We start from the raw sequence: 23,643 nt of genomic DNA, 5'->3' as shown, positions 1-23,643 counted from the left end.
ACACAATTACATTGCATATGTGGTGTTCGGGTCCACTGGACCCAGGGGTAAGAAAAGTGAAGAAATTGTACATTTTAAGCACTTCTCCTCCCACATTCCTGCACATTTTGCCCCCTGTCTTGCGGAAACATTCAAAAAAATATTCTCACACTATCCCATCACTGACCCATCACACAGACTCCATCAGGAAAACGGCCAGGCAGCGACTTTTCTTCCTCCGCAGGCTGCGGAAGCTCCACATGGATGACAGGATTCTCTGCAACTCCTACAGGTGCACCATAGAGAGCATCCTGACTGGCTGCATCACCGCCTGGTATGGCAGCTGCACCGCCCTGTGCCGGTGGTGAAGTCTGCCCAGCACATCACCAGGACGGCGCTACCATCCATAGACGACCTCTACACCCAGCGGTGCAGGAAGAAGAGCAGCCAAATTATTAAAGACCCCTTTCACCCCAGCCATAAAAATGTTTGCCTGCTGCCGTCTGGCCGACGGTACCGCAGCATCCGGGCCCGCACCACCAGGCTCAGAGACAGATTCATCCCCCAGGCCATAAGACTTTTAAACTCCTCTGAACTGCAATAACTCCACCAAACTAGCACCGTGACGATTTCCATATTTGCACCATTGCACAAATTTCACTATTGTTGTTTTATTTTCTCTTCAGCTGTTTTTAAATATATTTAGATATATATACTTTATTTTCTATTTTAAATGTTGATATTCTATTTTATTCTATTTTATACTATTTCTATTTTATTTTTTAGGTTGCAATTACTTGAGCATTGCTAGAAGAGAGCCTGTGACTCAAGCATTTCACTGCCAGCGACTGCTTAATGTTATTGTTGTGCATTTGATAATAAAAATCTAGAATCTTGAATCTTGAATCTTGAATCTTGAATCTTGAATCTTGAATCTTGAATCTTGAATCTTGTATTGATTTTAAGACCTGATAATGCAGTGGGTCCACCAGACCCGCAAACATTGGCTGAGCAACAAAAACATGAACACCATACAAGGGTTAATATGCGTAAAGACGCTTCCAAAACCTCTCCAAAGCGCACAGAGGCGCATCGAGTGTGTAATGGAGCTTTGGTATCCGTCCGACTATGTCTTGCTGGTAACTAACCAGCAAGACTTGCACGGCCATCATCTCGTTAATTTGTTAAATTATTATATTGTGATTCGTTCGAAATATTAGTTATTATTATTATAAGCAGTGATTTGTGTCCACGTATTGTTAATATGTAGCCATGCAAAAATTAATTTGAGGCTGCGTATTGACAATTCGTTAATTTCGTTAAATAAAAAAAAAATCGACCTATGTAACCAGAGGCCGTACCAGAGGGCCTCCGTAGTTAGGCCCTTAGCCACACCTTAAAGGCCGGTCCCTGAAAATATTGTCTGACATCCAACTGGTCCGTAGCCCAAAAAGGTTATGGACCGCTGCCCTAGGCCACAACTTGACTTTCTTCTTCAGAGATCTCCTCTATGTCACCAAAGAAGCCACACTTTATTTAGGAGAGTCTGATTCCAAAACACCCCCAGAACTCCAGCTTGATCCTGTGGAACATAGTCTAGGTCATTAGCATCACAATGCATGTTTGTTTATGAAGTAAGACTGGAAAAATGGAAATAATAACTTGTTAATGTGGTAATCAAAAACAAGATATTTAATGAATACTTTAATATAATGTTAAATTGAATGTATATTAAATGATGAAATAAATTGATTTCAAAGATATAGCAAAGACACAGCCATACATGAAATAGCATAGGAAAAGAATACGGGTAATTTTTACACATGTTGTGCATTAGAAGGGGTAACTTGTGAATCAAAGAGTTAAAAGAATGGTTTGGGTTCCATCAGCATAGGAATAATGGATATCTTTTAAAATGGCTGATGCATTTCTTAACGGGAGCATGTACAGAGAAAATAGGATGGAACTAAGAATCCAAGCTTGTGGCACCCCGCACATCAGCGGAGTTGAGAATAATTTTTTTTCGAATGGAAACATAATTTTCTTTATCTGAAAGATAAGACTTACAGATATGCTGAGGCACTGTTAGTATATTGTCTATGTGACACAGGACTGTTGATGAGAATTTTATGTTAAATGGTGTCAAATGCAGTAGTATGAATCAATTGGCAGACATCAATAAATCTTTTGTAATTTTAAGACATTTGCGAAAAAAATTATATAATTTTCACACACAGCTAAAAGTTTGATTAGTTCCACCTTATTAAGAATCCCGGATATTAAGGGGGGGGGTTGAAATTGGCAGATAATTCTGTGGGAAATTTGGTCAAGATTTGGCTTTTTCAGTATAGTAAAGGCTGAATGTTGGCTTTCTAAAAAATGATCAGGAACACAGCCAGAAGATAGGGAGCAATTAATAAGTCTAAGAAGGCTAGGCCCAATAGTACTGATTACTTCTTTTAGGAGTGAGGTGGGAATGATTGTCCAGGTGAGCTATGTGAGGAGCGAGCAAACTCATACTTGGAACAGGTCATTATGCCAAAAGCGGTGTCAGGAGTGATACTGAGATGGGAGATCAAGTGCTGCAGACTGATCTGCTGGATGTACCAGAGAGTCATTAGATAAGGCGTTGAAACGTTTGAGATGATTAAGTGGGGGTGGTGAGATAGCCTCACCAGAGCCCCTATAGAGCCCGCAGACTATGACCTCAGCCCAAGGGGACTTGTGGTTAGGAGTAGAGCAGAGAATAATCATTCGCTTAAATTTGATCTCATAAAGTTTGTTACAAAACAAGAAATCAGTATAACTGAAGTTAAGACTTAATCTGTATGGCATTAATATAAACACCAATGTTAACAATGGTTATTTGACCATGTCCAGAGTGTTGTCGGAAGAGATTTGTTTTTAGCTTGCAGCAGAAGATGTGTAGACCTTCTGTTGTCCTGATGTCAATGGGGATCTCGTTCCACAATTTGGGAGCCAGGACAGCAAACAGTCATGATTTTGTTGAGTGGCCAGCTGTTACTCGCAGTGAGGGAGCAGCAAGCCGATTGGTAAATGCAGAGCGGAGTGGATGGCTGGGGTTCAAGGTTTAACCATGTCCTGGATGCAGACTGGGCCTGATTAGTGTTGCAGCATATTTTTAGTGAACTTAGGTAGGTTGAAGATCCAGTCGAGATGCTGCATTCTGGATGAGCTGCAGAGGTTCGATGGCATTAGCAGGTAGACCAGCCAGCAGGTTGTTGCAGCAGTCTAGGCGTGAGATTACAAGAGCCTGGACTAGAACCAAAACTATGTTCAACACTAACTTCTGAACTTTACTTCAGAAGGGATTCGAGCAGAGCGTCTGAGTTTGCAGTTCTTTTCTTTCGATCAGTCTTTGGTGGACCACTCTTGCTACTATTAGAGGTTCTGGGCCTCTCTAGTTTCATCAGTGACTGCTTTATGCTCTCCTCTGTATAGGCCAAATACACATGAGACAGATCCACCTGAATCTGATCTTTTTCTTTTTTATCTGGAGCAGGAGTCAGTTTTCTCATATTGTTGCCAGTGAATGCCACACATTTCAGCTGCCACTCTCCAATGTCTTCATTCCAGTGAGTATGATTCTCTATCATCTCCTGGTATTCCTGGGGAATAACTTTGTCTATAATGAGCATCTCGAGCCAGAGTTCTCGGCTGAGCTGGATGATGTTCTCCAGGAGGCCATCAACCTCTCTGTGATTTTCTTGATGTAGGTCTGCCATTTCGGATTGAGCAGCCACCACCATGGTCCATACTTTCTTCAATTTCCTGGTCTTTCCTTGAGCCTCCTCCTGCAGATTTGTGTATTTCTCTTCTATGTCCAGGCGTTCTTGTTCTTTCTCCTCCAGCTCCCTCCGAAGCTGCTGGGCCCTCCTGCGACGTTCATCAAGTTCATTGTTGGACTCCTGCAAAAGTTTTTCTTGCTCTTCAGCCTTGGCCAATAGGTCCACCCCACCCACAATCACCTTCTTCTCTAAAGCTGAGAGTTTCTCAAGCAGAAATTGATGCTCGTGCTGGGCTTTAAGCAGGTCCTTCCCTCTCTTCTCCAGCTCTGCCTTTGCCTTGTTTCTCTCCTCCTCCTCCATGTCCAGCTTGGATTCCAGGGCTTTTCTCTCATTTTCGATCTTTGCGAGCATCTCCACCATCTTCTCTGGAGAAAGCTTCTTCCTGCCTCCTCTCCTGAATACCCCTCCTGCCCTCCCTCCTTCATCATAACCTTCATCCATCTCATTTGATCCACTCCCCTCAGAACCTAAGATCTCTTCAACCTCCTGTAGTTTCTTCTTCAGGTCCTCAATCTCCTTCTGAAACTTGCGTAGCAGTGCATCCTTAGGATCTTCATTGATCCTGGCTTTGTTCTTGATGTTTTTAGCCCTATTGGTGTAGCGCAAGGTACTGATGGTCTCATCGTAGTTATAGTCTGCAGGGCCTATATTTGCACACATCATGGTCTTCGAATTTCCTCCGAGTGAATCCTGCAGTACCCGGGTCAGTTTGGAGTTCCTGTAGGGAATGTGTTTGCTCTTGCCATCCACCAGGGCAGAGATTACGTTACCAAGTGTTGAGAGGGAGAGATTGATCTTTGCTGCTTCCTTTAAACGCTGACCCGTGGCTCCAGTCTTGCCCTGTCTTTCTGAACCTGCTAGGTCAACTAAATTAAGTTTTCCCATGTGCATATGCTGATTTCCATCAACACCCTTCTCACTGCACTCAATGGTGATGGTGTAGATAGCATGAGAACGTGAGCTTTGTTCATTCATGTTTGTGGCACCGACAGACCGGTTCTTGTGTCCCATTGTCATAATCCTGTCCATGTCGTCTGCAATGTTTACAACATATGAAGATAGATCTTTGATATACACGCCAACATCTGGCCTTTCTTTCACCTCAAGCCTCTGCATCTGATCCTTGCCCAGCAAGTCCCTCACTTTCTCGTTGTAGATCTCTAGATATGAAACACGGACCAAAAACCTGGTATCCCCCTGTGCCTTGGCAATGTGACCAAAAATATGGGCAAAAGAGTTTGGGATAATCTCTCTTAGCTCTGGCACTGCTCTCACTCCCTCCATGGTGAAGGTTTTCCCTGTGCCAGTTTGCCCATACGCAAAAATTGTGCCGTTGTAACCCTCAAATACTGAGTCGATGATGGGGCGGGCTGTGAGATTGTAGACATCAAGCTGTTTGCTGTCTGGTCCAAACACAGTGTCAAAGGTGAAGGTCTTTGGGGGCTTATTAGGATTCTCCAGCTTGTTGACTGTTATGGTTCCATGGATCTCATCCACCACGATGACCTGTTTGTGGGTCATCATTTTCTCTTTCTGGTTGAGGGGACGACATCTTACCACCACCTTGACATTATCACTGACCTCCTGCTTGTCATGTTTCTCAAGCTTATTACTCGCCATGGTGAGACTGCTCAGAGGAGATCATAATAAGTGTTTTGATCTTCATTGGACACAAGGTTATCCAAAGAATGTACATGCCAGCGTAGTGTCCAGTTATCAAAGAAATGTGTTATAGCACAGATTAAAGGTATGTTATGGTGCCACAATACAAAGATCAAAGTCACGCCACTATCAATTGTCTTGAGTTGTCATGAGGAGGCATGTGACCACGTCACTAGATCCTTGTGCGATTTCACTACCCCAGAAAAAGCTGAATATTTTGAAACTATAAATATTTTTTAAATATATAAATATTAAAGAACTTGCCACACAACTCTATGGACTCTGGCCTTATCACAGACTTCTGTGGCTGCATGTAATCCCAAACTGATACCATGGTGTTGATATAGGGGCTATGTTGACCCGTTAACATTTGTTGTGGAACTCTCTTATTCTGGTCACTGGAGTCAGCTCTTTAAGACATGAATGAATGATGGTCCTATATCATGGATGATATCTAAACAGCTATACCTGACACATTTGCACTGCAGTGTGTACAGTATATTATGTATAGCTCATAAACTAAAACCCTAACCCTAACCCATATATATACATTTTAAGTTAATACCTTTCATACAGCTTTCACTAACAACTTCAGGAACAATATTGGATAATATTTTCTTTGTTGGATAATTTATGCAACCTCACCAATTACCTGTCTTAACAATTTTATATCTACACACCAAACCAGCTTTATAATCACTCCCTTTTAATTTAATAGATATTATAAATTTAACCTACTGCTCTATCTCATTAACTTTCAGTGCTCTATCTCATTCACTTTCAGTGAATGAGATAGAGCAGTAGGTTAAATTGGTGAGCAGTAGGTTAAATTCACTGAAAGTGAATGAGATACAGTTTTTGTGAACAATGAACATCCTAGTTAAATAAATAAATACATTTAAACACAATGATGTTTTCATTCTGTAAATTGTCATATTGGTCACATATTCAATACCATTTATTTTCCACTAGAGAGCACAGTTTACTCAAGAAAATCAAATATATTAAATATCAAGTATTAGTTGGTTCCAGCTTCCTTGTTTTCGTGCTGAACTTCATTTGCACCTGTCATTAAAATGCATTTATTATCCAGCCTAAGAAAAATAATTAATTGAATAATCAATTAATTGTTCAATTTGTTGAATCTAAAAAAATGTCAAACAATGTTGAAAACATGTCAACCATAATAACTTTAACCTTTAAATATCTGGTATGTTTGACCAAAAATGTAATAACCTGATGATGCTATGACTAATAAAAAACTGAAAATCCTCACATTTTCTCACATTCTCCACATATGAGAAGCGGAAAACACAGAATGTTGCCTTTTTTACTTCACAATTCTATCTTTAAAAATAATATAAACAACCTTAATTTACCCAGCAGATTATCACAAATGCAAAGGGAGGGACATTGAATGGTCCAAGAAGGGCTACAAGTATTTAAGTTTTTTGAAATCCAATAGGAGTATTTTTGGCCATATGCCCAATATGGACACAAATTATGTCACAGGTGTAACATAAAAGGGAGGGGCATATGTCAATCAGAGGCCCACCCTTGGAATTTGCTTGACAAGGTCAATCTGAGATTAATGTTAAGATTATAAATCCATCATAAATTAGACAATGTTGCTATTATAATGAAAAAATACCACCTTAAACATCAGTAAAGCCAGATTTTGAAAAAACACATTCAAGTTGTGTCAAGCAGTTATGCAGTTGGACTATTTTGATGCACTGTCCTTTCATTAACTTATTTCTAACTAAAAAATGGAACAGAAAATAAGAGTGCTTCTGAGGACAGCAACATCCTCCTGTGTGGTATTGACCCTCTGAGATATTAAATCCAGTACAGGCCGGTGAGAGTGGCGTGTCCTTAAGCCACAAATCTCTTTAATACAACACCCATTAGGAAAGTGCTGAGCTTTTTACCAACAGCTAAGATGGTCCATTAGATCCACTCTATTGAAACCTATAATCTACATACCTGTACATTCTTTATAATGCACCTACCTGGGACTATACACACTACAGTGTCTAAAATACCCCAAGTCTTTGCATATGTATTTTGTATCAGAATTTGAGTAAAACCTGATTACTTTGGGACGAACTGATGACGTTGGGATCAATTTATTTTCAACATGAAATATACACTTTATGATATGGTTAGATATACAATGTAAGAGTGTGGGATGACAAAGTTAATTCATGAATTAAACTGTTGCTTTTTCCAGGGTTGTGGGTTTGAGATGGTGCCAGCAGTGGAAACACAATGAACACTTTCCACCAGCCGACTAAAGAAATATTTAGATACTACAATTACTAAAAGACAAACAATGAATCATTGCATGTTTTTGGCCTTTAGTAGACTTGCACAAACATTTTGACACATCTGAGCTCTGCACAAAAGCAGTTGCCTTTAATGGTAGCTTTAAAATTCAGTGTTCAAGATAGATATTTTTAATTAAGCATGTTGTAGTATTGTTTTAATATAAGTTGTTGTACAGCTACATGATAAAGCAGGTGAGCAGGTGTAACCTTAATATCTTGATGAGTGATCAGTTATGTTTGCATAGGTGGCTGGATTAGATATTAACTGTGGCCTAAATCACTTTGTGCTGACGGATTTGGAAAGTGATAATCCAAGGTGTGCCTTTTTAAAAGCCAGGCTGGGGCCCCCTGGCTCCATTCGTAGCAAGGTCCGCCTCCATTACTCTCCTCCACAGCCAGAAGAAACACCACTGAAGGGCTGATCGCAAACCGCAAGCCGCAACCATGAACGGCACAGAGGGACCATATTTTTATGTCCCCATGCAAAATACTACCGGCATTGTCCGGAGTCCTTATGAGTACCCTCAGTATTACCTTGTCAACCCAGCAGCTTATGCTGCCCTGGGTGCCTATATGTTCCTGCTCATCCTCGTTGGTTTTCCCGTCAACTTCCTCACTCTCTACGTTACCCTCGAACACAAGAAGCTGCGAACCCCTCTAAACTACATCCTGCTGAACCTTGCGGTGGCTGACCTCTTCATGGTGTTTGGAGGATTCACCACAACGATGTACACCTCTATGCATGGCTACTTCGTTCTAGGTCGTCTTGGCTGCAACCTAGAAGGATTCTTTGCAACCCTCGGAGGTGAAATTTCCCTGTGGTCACTTGTTGTTCTGGCTGTTGAAAGGTGGATGGTTGTCTGCAAGCCAATCAGCAACTTTCGCTTCGGAGAAAACCATGCCATCATGGGTTTGGCCTTCACCTGGTTTGCAGCCTCTGCTTGTGCTGTACCCCCTCTTGTTGGCTGGTCTCGTTACATCCCTGAGGGCATGCAGTGCTCATGTGGAGTGGACTACTACACACGTGCAGAAGGTTTCAACAATGAATCCTTTGTGATCTACATGTTCATCTGCCACTTCCTCATTCCAATGACTATTGTGTTTTTTTGCTATGGCCGTCTGCTCTGTGCTGTCAAAGAGGCTGCTGCTGCCCAGCAGGAGTCAGAGTCCACCCAAAGGGCTGAGAGGGAAGTCACCCGCATGGTCGTGATCATGGTTATTGGTTACCTGGTATGCTGGTGTCCCTATGCAGGTGTGGCCTGGTATATCTTCCTAAATCAGGGCTCTGAGTTCGGACCTCTTTTTATGACCGTCCCCGCCTTCTTTGCCAAGAGCTCTGCCATCTACAACCCATTGATCTACATCTGCATGAACAAACAGTTCCGTCACTGCATGATCACCACCTTGTGCTGTGGGAAGAATCCCTTCGAGGAGGAGGAGGGAGCGTCCAGTACCAAGACCGAGGCCTCTTCTGCCTCCTCTAGCTCTGTCTCACCAGCATAAAAGGGCCATCTACAAAGGCTCCATGATCCAATATCCAAGAAGAAGACTTCTGCTCCCCCAGGGAAACGACTGAAGGCTAATGTCTACAGAAATAACTTCCTTTTTGTATTTTTCTGAACAAGTGGGTTCAACCTAAAGACAGTATCAGGAAAGGTCAGCCCATTACAGAGTTCCTGTATGTACAGAATATCCAACTTATCAATCTATGATTTCCTTTTCCTGAGAGTAAAGGGGAAAAATGTTATCTTTTACAGTTGGATTCCCATCCTATGATATTGGCTTATTTTTGAATGTAGAGGCATGTAATCAAGGCAACGTAAAATAAATCGCACTTGGCAAATAAGTCATTTTGTTTATGTTTTACTTACAATTCTGGTGGGGCAATACATATGACTGTCTTTTTTTAATCATATGAATTAATGTGAATGACCTATTCAGAACGCATTCATGTCTTGAGTCAATTTCTATATTTGAGATATTGTAGGGACAACCCCCTTTCTACTTTCAGGCAGATACACAGAGAATGGTACAAAAAACTTGAACAGCGTGAGTTTCATTCATAGTGGTACTCTATTGCTACTATAATCTTATTTCAAACGCAGGTCACCTTGGATTTAGAGCTTGGCCTAGCAATGAGATTATGACATTGTTAGTCAGGGGTGAATAATACATGTGACTCAACATCCAGCTTTATCTTATGACAAATATTAATCACATTATTTAAAGGTTAACACAGACATGGGACTTACTGGATAAAACCAATCTGTATCACCAAGGTGATGCAAAAGGTTATGGAAAGGAAACAGTCCTCGCCTGCACTAATTACCTTCATCATACCAGGTAAAATACAGAGATAGACCTAAATAAAGGAAGAATTGGTAATATATAGCATACTAACATGTAGTAAATGAACATTAAATTTAAGCAGATTTTAGCATTTATTAATACATATGTCAAAGAGTAACTCCCCCCATGTGGGCACCGATCAGGGGAAGCCGATGATAGATGGCAATATTGTAAAACAGAGTTGTGATAGGAGTTCAAAGGAGTTGTAATGGCTCTATAGTAAGTATGCAACAGAAATGACAAACTGATTCCTACTTCTCTGTTTTCAGATGTTTAGTTTTCCAGACTTGAAGAAAAACAAATACCTCAAGATCTCTCTCATAATGACTCAATGTGTAGCTATAGCAACCTGAATACGGAAATGCTCTCAGAGCTCTCATTGACTGATGTCAGACTCCTGATGATTGACTGATGTCAGAGAGCTAAACAAATAAAAAACAGATCAATCACTCTGTGCTTTAATTTAGCGAAGGTAGTTATACAATTTACCTTTTTGTAAATAAATGATAGTAAAGATCATAAGTTTAGAAAACAAAATATCCCCATTAAAAAGGGCGTTTTTTTTATAGTGTGTAATGACTTGATTTTTTTTTTATATATATTAGACTGTATCATTGGAGGTGACAGAGTCTTGTGGCAGTACTTGAGTAACTTTTAATGATTGAAAACATGCAAATTCAGTGTTTTTAATCTCACGGAGGACACAATGGAAGGGAGGTAGCTGAGCTTTCACAACTATACTTCATCATTATGTGTTGTTCAAGTAAGATGAAATACGATTTCAAATTAGGTGAGGAAGGCAGCACATCTGAGCCCATATTCCAACTTACTGTCACTTCAAAATGTAGTACGTTTTCCTTAAGGCTTCAATGAAGGGCTAAAACTGTGTTGTAAAATGTAGCGTGACCACAACTGACATACAAGAGTCATTTGATCTGAGTGAACAAAGTCTTCTGACGCAAAACTGAACAAAAAACATCTGCGGAGAAATATGAAATCCTTTTGAATTTGTATGGAAAACTTTATTTGATAATAAAAATAGCATTCACAGACTTCTTTTGATAGCTACATATACATTGTAATCCATCTCAAGGAAAGAAGCTGGATAAGTCCACATCTACTTGTACTTAGACTAATGTTATGTATAGCTTCATGGGTCAAATAAAGCTATGAACAATGTAGTATCTATACTGTATATGCATAGTTTTATAAAAAAAAAAATAATTGGCCCATAAACATGTACTGCTTTTATCAACACAGAGACAGCATTATGTCTGGAGCTAATTGCAAGAAATAATGCTTGAAGAACACAGACTGCATACAAGTGCTTTATAATACAAAGGCAGGCTAACCATCGAGAGAGATTCAAACCATCAAACAGTTTCTGATTGACCAAAGACAGGTTTTCATTTTAAAATGTCTTTACATACCTGATCCAGAGTAAATCAACACATTTCCCATAAATCATCAGGTCCATTTCAGAGATATAAACACAATATCACATTCCTCACTGCTGAGGTTTTTCATAAATTTCTCTTTTGTACAAGAAAAAGGCAACATTTTATTTTATTTACGGGTTCCTAATAGTTACATTGGAAAATTCTTTACTGTTGATGGTTATGATGATGTATTTCCTTTTTTTTTTGACTTTTCTTGTTAAATACAGTACCATGGCAACAACAGTGATCAAACAATTCATTTGTTGTGGTTTATCCAATATATTTTCAGTTCTTTAATGAAACATAAAACAGAGAATACACACAAAACACATTATAAAGCAGCAGTTCGACTCCAGTGGCGTGACAGCATGGCTCAGCATGGCAGATTGGTCGCCTCCTGCACCAGGACTCTCCATTTGTTACCAACACAACATACAATACATCAGCTCTTTGTGCCAGGACCCAGGAGGTGGTCGGTGCACAAATCATCAACATGAGGACAGGGCTAACAATTACTGTGGGATTACAGTGCATGTTCCTTATCGATTATTCTCACTCAGACTTACCAAATAAAGTGGTTAAACTACACTTTAATTTACACATGCAGCTTGCACAGGGATAATTTACACATTGGTTTGTTTTAAAACCTCTGCACATCCACAGAGTTGTTTTCAACTACTCTCGCTGGTGGAAAATGCATTGAAAGACGGTGGAAATTTATGATGTCACAAAAAGTACCAACAACAATTATCATACCACGCCGACAAGTCATCCCGCCCAAAAGGGTGCTACAAAATTAACAGGAGAGTGGAACTGTCAGTCAAACCCACGTGTTTCTGAGAATAGGTCTAATCAGAAAATACCTGTGTGGCTGGATCAAATGTGTGCAGAGGTTTTAAACCTCTTTTTCTTTTTTTGGCATATTTGAATAATATTATTTTATGGCAGCTTCAGGCTGGTGTTGTGGCATAATGCAGACTCATCTAAAGTACTTAATTGAAAGTAAGATGAGCAACAAATTTAGATATATCTAATTTTCCCACAATGGAGAATCTACCAGAGCAAATTTGCCTGTAGGTGAAAGTGAGTCAGGTTCCTTCTTTAAACACCAAAGAACAAAGAACCAGAATATTTGCGTTGTTTTTATAATCCTACTCAACGCGAGTAATTCATTTTCACATCAGTTGTCTGATTTACTTTTCTAATTTCAGAATTGTGTGTGGGTGTATTTAGGCAGAGCTGCCACACATGTCATGGGTGCAACACAAGTAAAAGGTACAGCATGCTTTCCCAAGTACAGTGTATAATTCTACCTTGGCCCTTTAATGGTTTAATGAAGGTTGCTCAAGATAAATGCCAAATTAAAAATAAATAGTGAGCAAAAGGTCATATATTATTTCTATAATTATCACTCTAGTTTCACCACCAGATATTACAATTTCATATTTGCCTCCAAGTCCAACCTGATTTTCATGGTTCTTGTGAACCATCAGTGTCTTGTGCTATAGTTTTTTCAGTAAAGTAATTCAGGAATGGAAAAAAATATCTACAAAACAAGTTAAAAACGAGTTTAGTAGTTAGAAGTTACCACAACTGGAAGCATGTTTCATAACTCTGAGGGAACAAATATTTAGATTCAGCAATGCCTACAAAAAGCAATATCACTGATTTCATATGCAGGCACATACAATACCTTTACCATAGTACAACAACCTCTGTTATGTTCAAAATAACTATAACAATGACAAAACAACCAGTAGGAACTGAGAGAAGGATTGTACTCCTGCTGTTTTAGGAATCTCTGGATGGGATCATAAGTAGTGAAATCAATCAAATTAAATCAATACATCAGTGGACCGAAATAAAGCACAAGAGTTAGTATCCTCAGAAGTAAAATTCCAGTGTATGGTACATAGTTTGCCCAGACAGAGGAGAGAGTGGCGAGGGGGATCTCTGCTCTAGATGCTGAGGTCTTTGGAGCTTTCTGTGTACAGCCTTCTCTTGGGCTCAGGGAGCTGGTTTGGGCTGCGGCCTACTGCGTTATTGTTATGGCCTGTGTTGTTGTAGGCAGCATTTTTGTTTGGAGTGTTGTTCTTCATCATGCTGTAGTAGTCCTTCAGTCTTGGGGCTGCTGCATAGTTCAGTTCATCCCTGCTGTAGGTGCTGTCAGGGGAAGAGTCCCGCTCCATCCGGTATCGTCTCTCTGGTGTCCCGTTCAATAGACATGTCTCCTCCGCCCTTTCAGAGGAAGAGTCCCTCAAGAGGTTCCCGTTCTTCGTGGTTCTTTCGTTTGTGCGACCCCTGGACAGAGACAAGGAATCCCCGTAGTTGTTGGTGCGCTCGGGTGTTGTGGCTTCCCTGACTCGCCCAGCCATTTGTGAGTCCTTGAGGAGCCTCCGCTCATATAACTTGCGTTCAGGAGTGACTGCGAGGAACCCTCCGTCATCGTTATCCCTCTCAGGTGTACGATCCCGATGTGCTCGCTCGGCCCTGCGGTCCATCGACTTGGCCCGCCGGCGATCGGGAGACGAGTTGAGCTTTTGGGTTTGTGAGCGGTCAAGGGAGCCGCGGCGCTGCATGCGAAGCCTCCCATCCAAAGTAGAACTGCTGCTTGAGAGCTCACGCCCCCTCAGTTTCTCGGCAGCTGCAGCCTTCTTCCCCGAGCTGTCTTTCCTCAGAGTCTTAAGGAGTTTAGAGATGCCGCTCTCCGACTCTGACTTTTTGACTTTGCGGCCTCTGCTCTTTTTGTTGCCACTTCTACTGCTGTTACTGTTGTCTGGAGACTGTTGTGTGGGGGTACTTTGACTGTGATTGTTATTCCAGGTGTGATGATGGTGGGGGTTTAATTCCCGGCCTTGGTAGTCCATCTGATCTGACCCAGCCCTATCCCTGTTCCTGTCCCTGTCCCCGTTTCGGCCACGCGCAGCCTCCTCCTGGCGTGATGGTTTGTGAAGGTCTGGTGGAAAGCTTGACTCCAATGAGGTGTGATATCGGCTGTTGGGTGGCAGCGTTCTCACTTCCGGAGTGTTTTGTGCCCCGGGTGAGGGAGGGTGCCCGTCACTGCTGCCGTCTGCAGGAGAGGAAAAAGGAGGAGAATCTTGTTGACTAGAAAAACCTTACATGAGGACCGTGCTTGCGGAAAACCAATAATAAAATGAGGTTTATTGTATACCGCAGACATGACTTTCAATTTGGGTCAGATGAGTTTTTGCATTGACGTGACAGCAGGTCAATGCAGAGATTTATGGAAATCATGCAGTCATGTGCTCTTTCATAATATCTCCAGTAACAAATAAAAATGTGTGTATGGTATTCTGCTATACACCAGTACACATAAATATGGTGTCTCTACAGGGCTGCAGGTTGAAACACAAGGTGATGTCAGCAACAACAACAGCAGGTGCAACTCATTGGCAAGTGTAGGGCAGGGGTTATCAGTGACACAGCAGGCACCTGGGAAATCATTCAAGACAACATGGTGATCAACGCAATGGGCATCATTGGGAGGAATAAACCAAAAGTAAAACAAAAACAAGTGTGTTTGACACGTTGCTTTGACAGCAGCATGTGGCAAGCGGAGGCGTTAAATTTCTCCCTTTGAAAATATCTGGACTGACACTGGCGTAAGGGAGACGATTTGCTTGTGTATTGATTCACAAAAGTTACTTCAGTTCAATTAAGGCATAGCAAGACGTAAAGCAGGTACACAACGTAAAAAACACGCCCACGCGCAAACACACAAAGTGGGATGCAGGTAGGGATGAGCTGGAAGGACGGGTGGGTAAAACCGAAAGGAAAATAAAAAGACGGTAGTGAGAGGGAGGGGACTGGGACAGACTTTTGGCTACAAACCGTGGTCTGATTTTGGCCCATTAGGTAGAAACAGGGCTCTCCCATCTTGTCATTCCTCATTGTACCAACAGCGAGATGAGGAGCCATCATCGCTGGAGAGAGGAGGAAGAGCCCAGCAACAAGAAGAGATTCATTGAGAAAGCAGGAGGAAGAGAGGAGAAGACAAATAAAACAGACAAGAGGCCGATTTATAGTGCAGCTTAATCCAGAGAAGAAGATGATTGTTGTGAAAGACAAGAAAACAATCACTTGATATAATATTTAAAAAAAAAAACCTAGGAGGGATTCAAGTGTCAAGTTAAGTTAAAACGCACATAAGCCAGAAAATATAAAAGAGAAATACAACAATGTGACTCAAACTGTGAGCGTAACAATCTATCTTTTAAACATACAAATCCTAAAGAGTATAACTCAATGGAGGAGCTTTGGTGGCGACTACTTCTTCATTAAACAATAATCTATGAAAGTCTTGTGCTGAAACCAGGGCAGGCAGTTTACATTAAATCATGTATGAAAGTGTCTGTGTGTTATATATTAATTATTTACAGTTATAACATTCATGAAAATCAGGTTTAAAAAAAAGAGGTTTCTCTGCAGTGCGCTAAGCAGATGAGAAACTTTATTCTCGTCTACGGAGTTAACAGCAGCAACATTAATAGGACTCCAGTGCTGACATTAGCAGTTTATTTACAGCAAGCAGAGAAAATAATTTGCGGCGTGTTAACCTACCATATTCAGGTACAGATCCATCTCCCCGCTTGAGGACTAGCCGCGCCCTCCGACCCCCGTTCTTGATCAGTTCAATGGCACGTGAATGCTTCATGTTCTTTGTGCTCTCACCGTTTATCTCCAGGATCTCATCTCCCACCTAAACCAAAGAGAGGCCCGGTTATTATCAAAAGCCGGATGGTAATATTTCACTCACAGTGTGTAAAGAAATTAACCTATACTGCCCCACAAAGGCAGGCCGCAGTCACTGCAGCATTTCTGATTTGTTGCATTTTATTCAATATTGATTTATAGAGGAGTTGAATTTCAGGGGGAAAAAGTCCCTGTGGTCACAAACTGTTTCATACCCTCATCTTGCCGTTTCTGACAGCAGCCCCATCCTCGGCTAGTCTCAACACATACAGGTCCATGCTGTACTCCCGTCCGCCTCTCAGGCTGAAGCCGAACCCTTTGCTGTCCCGCTCCAGGTCGACAGAATAGAACTCGGCATCCTGTGAGGCAGAGAAGAAGAGATAAAGAAAAAGTCGCAGAGAGTGACCAAGGGGCAGGATCGATCAATCCTGGGTGCAGCAGAGTCAAAAGGTGAGTCCAAAACGTCAGGACTAATCAAACCATGTCCCACAAAACATCACAAAATGTCAATGGCGGTACAATACTTTGGAATGCATGAATAATTCATGCCACAAGACGCTGTGAGCAGGGTACAGATCACTAAGCAAGGGCAACACAAGGGCTGGACCAAAACTCACCGCAATTAACAAATGTTCCCTCCCAAGAGAAACAGGTTCTCCCCCAAAATCGTTTTCTCTGTGTCTTACAGGTGCAAAGCTTTACACTACCCAATTTGAAAGTCAGATTTTACTGATTGTGAAGAAAATTATAAGGTCAACAAAAGAGGTCAATTCAAGTGAGGAATGAGAAAATTTCTGCTATTTCTGTGCATGGGAGGGTTAGGGTTATTTTTGTGGAAGAGATCTATATGTACATATAGCACAGTTTAGGATGGATCTGCACTAATATCACACATTCATTAATATCGGTCCATAAATTATTCTCTGAGAAATTAACAAATATGTAAAAAAAAGAAATTCACAATTTTAAGAAAAACTATGAACGGGTTGTTTCTTGATTCATGCCACACCCCTTTTTTTGAAAATTTGTTGAGCAGTTGTGTAATCTTGCTGACAAAGAAACAAACACAAATGAATTTATGGAAGCGACAACAATGAAGACTTAATCCGTGACAGATTATTATTTGTAGTTTTTTGCTTATTTTTCTTCTGCTAGATACTCGATTATCTCAGTTGTAAATCTACTACGATGCTATCACAATGGATATTTTCCCGAAACTGGGTCAGGCTGCACAAGTGTAGCTTTCCCAACACATATGGTAAATGACACGATAAATGGACTGTATTTACACAGTGCTTTTCTATTGACTGCTCGCGCTATATAATGGACGTTGTGTGTTCATTCAGAGCAGTTAGGCATCCGGTGCCTCACTGGAGGATACTTGCTTTCGCCCTTCGACACTCTGGATGTACATTATTGTAAAGAATTTATTCTTAGTATGTCCAATGACGCCACTATTCATGAACAACTCTTCTGGGAGGAAAATGCCTTCTGGGAGAGACTGAACATGTGCACGATTATCTGGCAACTCAAAAGAGGTTTTTGCTAAGATCCGTTTTATTCACTGTGAGTGATGTATTGGTGACAAAAACCCAGACGCTTAATAGCTGTGGAGTGAAAACATGTTTTCTTACCTGTGTCTGATTTTGTGTGGGTGGAGGAGGAGGAGCTCCTTTCGACTTGGAGTTATTCCTATAAAAACAAAGATCAATGAATATATCCTCGACAGCAAGATGGATTTGTGCAAATTTAAGAAAAAATGAAAGTAATGCGATCACCTACCGTAACTCTGTGGACTGTTGAGGTGTGTGTGTGGTGGTGATGGTAGCTATCTTCTCAGCATTAGTCAGCAGAGAAGCATTGGAAGATTCTGAAGAGAAAAAACAAAAAATATATAAGTTGTTTGTTGAATTAATTTGCCCGTAGCAGTGTTTTCAAAAAACCTACTCAGAGGAGAAAAACGTTACTGTCCAGAAGAGTCGCATGAACCACCCACAGGCTACTGTTTTCAACCTGATGCTAACTGCCTGTGATGTTGTCATTTGCCATTTGCTCATGAACAACACGGGCTGCACAAACAAACAAACCAAAAGAACAGCAGTAAAGGATATCAAATAAAAACTCACGACTTGCATCATTGTTTCATTTGCAATACCAGAATACAACAAAAACAAGGACAACTGTCTTGTCTTGCTGTTCTCTAATTCCATCTTCTCACCAGCAAGAACACTGCAGGACACGTTCGTTTCCACTGACACTGGCAAAGCTACAGCTCTGTCCCTGTTTAGCAGGAAACGTCAGCCTGACTCATTCGTCCATGACTTTTTTCTCACTTTCCCCTCATTGCTAGAAAATGCACACGTCTTTTGAAGCATCTGAAATGAGAATAACTTAGAGTAATAAATTACACCCTTCCCATTTTATAAGGCCATGCCTTTGTTTTCTACTAGGGTCCCTTACATTGTGGATTTGCATGCACAAGCCAGTGGGCTAGTGAACATGTGCGTGTATGAGTTTGTCCCCACCTCTCTCACCTCCAGTCTTAATTAAGCAATATGTTCTGCCTCTGTGGAGGATGTTGCTGCATTGCTCTGCTCAGTTTTGTCATTGGTTGACCAGTGCCTCAGCTCAGCTCAACACTTAACACACTTAACCTTATTTTAAACAAGCTGAGGAGCTTTGGGTCATGAACTACAAAGGATCTAAAATCCCTGATTAAAAACAGCGATGACATTTCATTAATTTAATATATGCTGCCATCACTGACACTAAACCTTTGAGTCATGCCCTAAAACTTTAATAGACTGTTGTGATTCTTTATCATTTTGACACTGAAAATTACTGTCGGCAGATCCAGGCTTTGTTCTGCTGGACAACACTGAAATACTGTTGTGATTTGATTTTGAAAGGGTAGGGATGTCATAACAACTGAAATTTGACTGGATTAGAATAATGATTCTCATTACTAAATTAAATACCATATCAAAAAACAGATTGCTGCACATGCAGTCACTGCGGCATTCTGGGTAATCTGTAAGGGTTCCACTGTGCAGGACGGGAGGCACTGGGCAGAGCAAGAGATGAGAACCATAAACCATGAGCTGGCCCAGAGATTAAGTGGAATACGGAGTCAGGTACAGCCTGATCTTTCCAACGAACGTTGCATGGTACAACTGAGGCCTTCTTATTTATTTCACGTTTGACATCTAACTAGAAAACGTAGAGGGTTTAATACTGCCATTGTCAGACACAGAAGAATCACATCTTCAATACCTTCGAGAGCTGCAGTATCTTTGGCAGTTATGGTGATGTGGAAATATAAATACCATCAGAAATGTTTAACTTTAGAGCCTTGACTTGTCACCAAAGTATTGATAATTATCCCCCAAAAAACATGACTCAATGCCATTTAATAATTAATAATGACAGTAATTGCATACATTAAATGGAAGTGCACTTTTATTTAGTCTTTTAAAAGCTTCTATAGGGCCCCGCTTGTGCTGAAGTATTATGCAGCTCTATTTCCTTTCCTAAACTAAGCTGAGGAGATTAACACAAACAGGAAGCACATGATTAAATGTGTGCAGTGCTTTTAATCCTTTCAGACTGACAAAATATTGCAAATGGCAAAATATCCGGCAAAGAAAATAAACAAAGAGCACAGTGAAAGCGAGAGAGAGGAGAAAGAGTTCTCGTGGAAGCTCTGCATTAGGTTCTGGGGGCAACTTCATCTCACTCCTACTCAGTGACTCACTCTCAGGGTTCACACCCTGATGAAAAGTGCTCTTGCCTGTGAAGAGCAGCAGTGCCCTTTTCTTCCCACTGTATCCATGAATAAGTCACATCATGCTACATTATGAAAGAGCCATGTGAGGCTAGAAGCCAAAAGCCTTACCATCACCGGGGATGATCCTGAGCGAGACTGTGTTTCCGGCTTCCTTGATCAGGTTCACGATGTCCGAGTGCGACTTGTTGGTGATGGAGCAGCAGTTGACAGATAGTATTCGGTCCCCGACTTTCAGCTTCCCGCAGCGGTCCGCCGGGCTGCCCTCGATGATGCGTCCTATTTTGTGAGGCATGGCCACACAAGCATTTCCAGCTTTTGTTTGAACCAATATGTTTGATTACATGTGTCAGAAATAAGGTGTGATGGTGGTTTGACAAATTGATTTGTGGGATTGTTTGATTTCAATTGATTAAAAGGAAAGGACGGAAAGAAAACATGGAGAGAGAAGGAGAAGGGAAGAAGGAAGGTTAATTGCAAAATCACCAAATCTCAATTCACCCATGGAAAACCAATAAATTGTATGCACATCGTATCCTAACATTCTGGGCACATGCAAAACACAAGTGACTCAGAGAGGAGGAAAAACTATATATTATCAAAACCTTGGGAATGCAAAGATGTCCTCTGCCCCCATCGTGTGACGTGTTAATCAATGGACTGTGAATCATATGCCACCACTCAAGGTCCACTGAGGTTAACACTTGACGGCCTATCAATACACTGGTCCCTGCATCCTGATTGATCCCAAAAAACACCCCTCCCTGCCAGGGATCGGACAACACACAGCCGTCGCAGCAGTTTAAGATGTTCAGGTAAAATGACCGGTCTGTGTAAACAGGAGACGAGATGTTTGTGGTCAATGCGAGTGCTACAAAACATACATCCTGCACCTGAATGACAGTTCAATACTACAGTTCTTGTTAGCACAGCAGCCCTGAACAGACCCTTGGGATCCGAGCTCTCCACGCCCACCATCCTTGTCAGACCCCCCCCCCCCCCCCCCCCCTGCTCCTACTCGCTCTTCCCCCTCCATCTGGTACCGCAACAATTACATTATGTCTCTGCCTTGATTGAAATAAATGCACTTGTATCCAGTCACTATATAAATGATGAGATGTGAATCATTTACTGGGTGTGGCAAGTCCCCAAGATTTAATACCAAAGCTGCTAAACCAAACACCAACCCCAGGTCATTACAGGGAGGGATGAGAGGGGGATGGGCCCCGCTGGACTGGAGCAAAGTGGTTTGTGTATCCACTGTGTGTGGGAGATCGAATCAGCAGAGAATGCTTTCTTTTTCTCACAATTAAAAAACAATCTTGTGCTCCTGGAAAAATCCTCTGAACCTTGCATTTGTTTTTGTTTTCAACACACATTCCTCAGTCAGATTTCAGCTCATGTCCCACATGGTCATTATACATTAGGCGAGTGATGGCAGGATGCTAGATCCCAGATCAGCTCGTAAAAGCTGAAAGTCCATTCATCTCCTCCTCCTGTGACGAACAGTGACGGAGCGGAGCAGGGAGCGCAGAGAGGCAGCAGCAGAAACAGAAACCTTAAAAGACTGGAAGACCTTTTGATGTGGTTGTTGACTAACACCGCCACTGGCGTCACTATGAATAATACATCCTTTCTTGCATTTTATTTTGCAGAGCAACACCATTTGCCCATGGGATCAATGAGATTTTCACTTGGCAGTTAGCATGGCTAACGTTTCATCCATTTTCGTGACACGCCACAGTGCATCATCATAAAGACCAACTATACGAGGGACCTTGACATGACATTGATGTTTGGAATTCATCACTCGGAGGTTAATGCCAAATTTGCTCCAGAACAACATCTACAACTCCTCATCAGTGCCAGAGCAGCTTTAATACATGCAATTCTGCTATTTTCCTTGATGCGTAAATGGTATAGACAGATATATTCTTTGCCGAGTAGACTCCAATTACATGCTGAATGAATTGTTGTGGGCAGCTGCGAGGCATGAATCTGTGATGATGGTGTTTGTGATAAAGCTGCAGCCAGCCTGATCCCGAGGGGCTGAGCTCAGCACATGAAGAGATTTCTTTATCCCTGAGCTTGTGACGGTAGGTGTGTGACCTCGGTTTGTGGCGTACTCCTGCCAAACGTCACTTGCCTGCTATTCTTAAAGTGGAGTGGAGTCAATGAGGAGTGACTGTAAAAACACTGTACTGACACTCTGCCAGGAGATGGCATCAGTCATTTCACACAGAGGTGCATTCATGGTCCCTGTGGCTTGAGTCTGAGGGTTACTTTCATGTTTTAGAATGTAAGATAAGATGGTGAATATCTCTTGTATGTTTGAGGGTGGTCAACCACCAGCAAGTATTTAGCGATCACCAGCAAATGTTAGACGCGATTGACAGATGCTGGGTACATCTCATCGGATGTGGACCTTGTTGTCAGTTCCTGCTCTTCACAATAAGAGAGTAAATGAATTGCAGAGAAAAATAATGATCATCAGAAAAATTATTTTCATGTAACATGCACCAACCCAGATTAGAGCCCTTGAGACAATCCAGCTGTTGAGTCCGATTAAAGTCTAACTCAAGCCATGCTATTCTTTGAAGCCTAACAAAGTCAGCCCATAGTAAACAAAATAAATCCCCATGTAACACTGGATAGAAATCCCTGTCAATCTCCACTAGCTGCAGCTCGGTCCGCCTCCCTTACCAAACGTTGTGCCGGCGTCAGGCCTGGAAACAGACGACACAATGACGAAACCAAAGCCCTCGTTCTCTCCACGCTGGATCTCCACGTCGTACGGCTGTAGAGAGGCGGGCACCACTGCACTCCCGCTGCCCCCTCCACCGCCGCTGCCTATGCCGCTGGTAGACCCGCTGCCTGAGCTGACGGTGTTGAGGGAGTTCTGGCTCCCCTGGGGGGTCCGCTTGCCCTCCGTCAGACTAGGTGCCTGGGTGCTGCTGTGGTGGGAGGAAGCTGGTGATGGAGGTACGTCACCCTCTCCTTTTGAAACTGGAGAGGAGGAGGAGGAGAGTTGTTAGACGAGTGTTACAGTGTATTTCTTGGCCCGCCTACACGCAGAAAAGTTTTATGTAAAATTCTCTTCACCTCCGTATCCAGGGGACTTGCGTCTGACTGTGAGGTTGACATGGCCCTGTTTGGCAGCCTGCTGCATCAGTTGCACCACCAGCTGGTGAGACTTGCCCACCACCGCCGTGCCGTCCACACAGATGAGCTCATCACCCGACCGCAGCCGCCCGTCTTCATCTGCAGCCCCGTACTTCACGATGTGCCCTATGTAGATCTGGAAAAGCCAACGCCCACACAATGCATGTTATTTGAGCTTTAGGTTGAACAATGCTTTTGTCACATCATCTAGCATCATGATTATGATACTGTGGCTAAGCTGCAGTAAATCAAATAAAGTAAATTAATCCATCAGCTAAAAGAGTGCAATGAATCAGTGCATAAATTAAAGGTATTCAAGAAGGCAAGTACAGCCTATTGCGGCCATACAGAAGCTGGTGTGCTTTAGGCATCGTGTGGGAGTGCACACTCGGCTCCGATAGAAACAAGCGCACAAC

At 42.0% G+C, this 23,643-nt stretch overlaps 3 protein-coding genes across 9 annotated transcripts in view; 1 reads left to right on the top strand and 2 right to left on the bottom strand.

The window, feature by feature from the left end:
* Positions 1-3,296: 3,296 nt before the first annotated feature.
* On the bottom strand, positions 3,297-5,408 carry LOC133957248 (kinesin-like protein KIF3A). The gene has a single exon (XM_062392732.1). The coding sequence runs from the start codon at positions 5,406-5,408 to the stop codon at positions 3,297-3,299; it is 2,112 nt and encodes a 703-aa protein (XP_062248716.1).
* Positions 5,409-8,129: 2,721 nt separating this feature from the next.
* Positions 8,130-9,624, top strand: LOC133957249 (rhodopsin). The gene has a single exon (XM_062392733.1). The coding sequence runs from the start codon at positions 8,225-8,227 to the stop codon at positions 9,281-9,283; it is 1,059 nt and encodes a 352-aa protein (XP_062248717.1). The 5' UTR covers positions 8,130-8,224; the 3' UTR covers positions 9,284-9,624.
* Positions 9,625-11,126: 1,502 nt separating this feature from the next.
* The window catches only part of LOC133957246 (membrane-associated guanylate kinase, WW and PDZ domain-containing protein 1-like), an 87,048-nt gene continuing 74,531 nt past the window's right edge, over positions 11,127-23,643 (bottom strand). For 6 of the 7 annotated variants that reach the window (XM_062392725.1, XM_062392726.1, XM_062392728.1 and 3 more), the window contains 8 exons: positions 23,168-23,363; positions 22,769-23,071; positions 20,177-20,380; positions 18,064-18,151; positions 17,916-17,973; positions 16,497-16,640; positions 16,150-16,288; positions 11,127-14,638 (listed from right to left, as the gene is read on the bottom strand). In XM_062392725.1, coding sequence (XP_062248709.1) covers positions 13,527-14,638; positions 16,150-16,288; positions 16,497-16,640; positions 17,916-17,973; positions 18,064-18,151; positions 20,177-20,380; positions 22,769-23,071; positions 23,168-23,363 — 2,244 coding nt within the window. In that variant the 3' untranslated portion in view covers positions 11,127-13,526. The remainder of the gene's footprint in view (positions 14,639-16,149; positions 16,289-16,496; positions 16,641-17,915; positions 17,974-18,063; positions 18,152-20,176; positions 20,381-22,768; positions 23,072-23,167; positions 23,364-23,643) is intronic. The other variant, XM_062392727.1, reaches the window with a different exon arrangement.

This window comes from Platichthys flesus, chromosome 7, assembly GCF_949316205.1.
Source record: "Platichthys flesus chromosome 7, fPlaFle2.1, whole genome shotgun sequence".
Lineage (NCBI taxonomy): Eukaryota > Metazoa > Chordata > Actinopteri > Pleuronectiformes > Pleuronectidae > Platichthys > Platichthys flesus.
The sequence above is the reverse complement of the archived record's forward strand: the minus strand, read 5'-3'. Positions and strand labels throughout refer to the sequence as shown.

Coding starts and splice junctions, on each gene's coding strand:
- LOC133957248 (XM_062392732.1), bottom strand. CDS start 5,408: ATGGCGAGTAATAAGCTTGAGAAACATGACAAGCAGGAGGTCAGTGAT.
- LOC133957249 (XM_062392733.1), top strand. CDS start 8,225: ATGAACGGCACAGAGGGACCATATTTTTATGTCCCCATGCAAAATACT.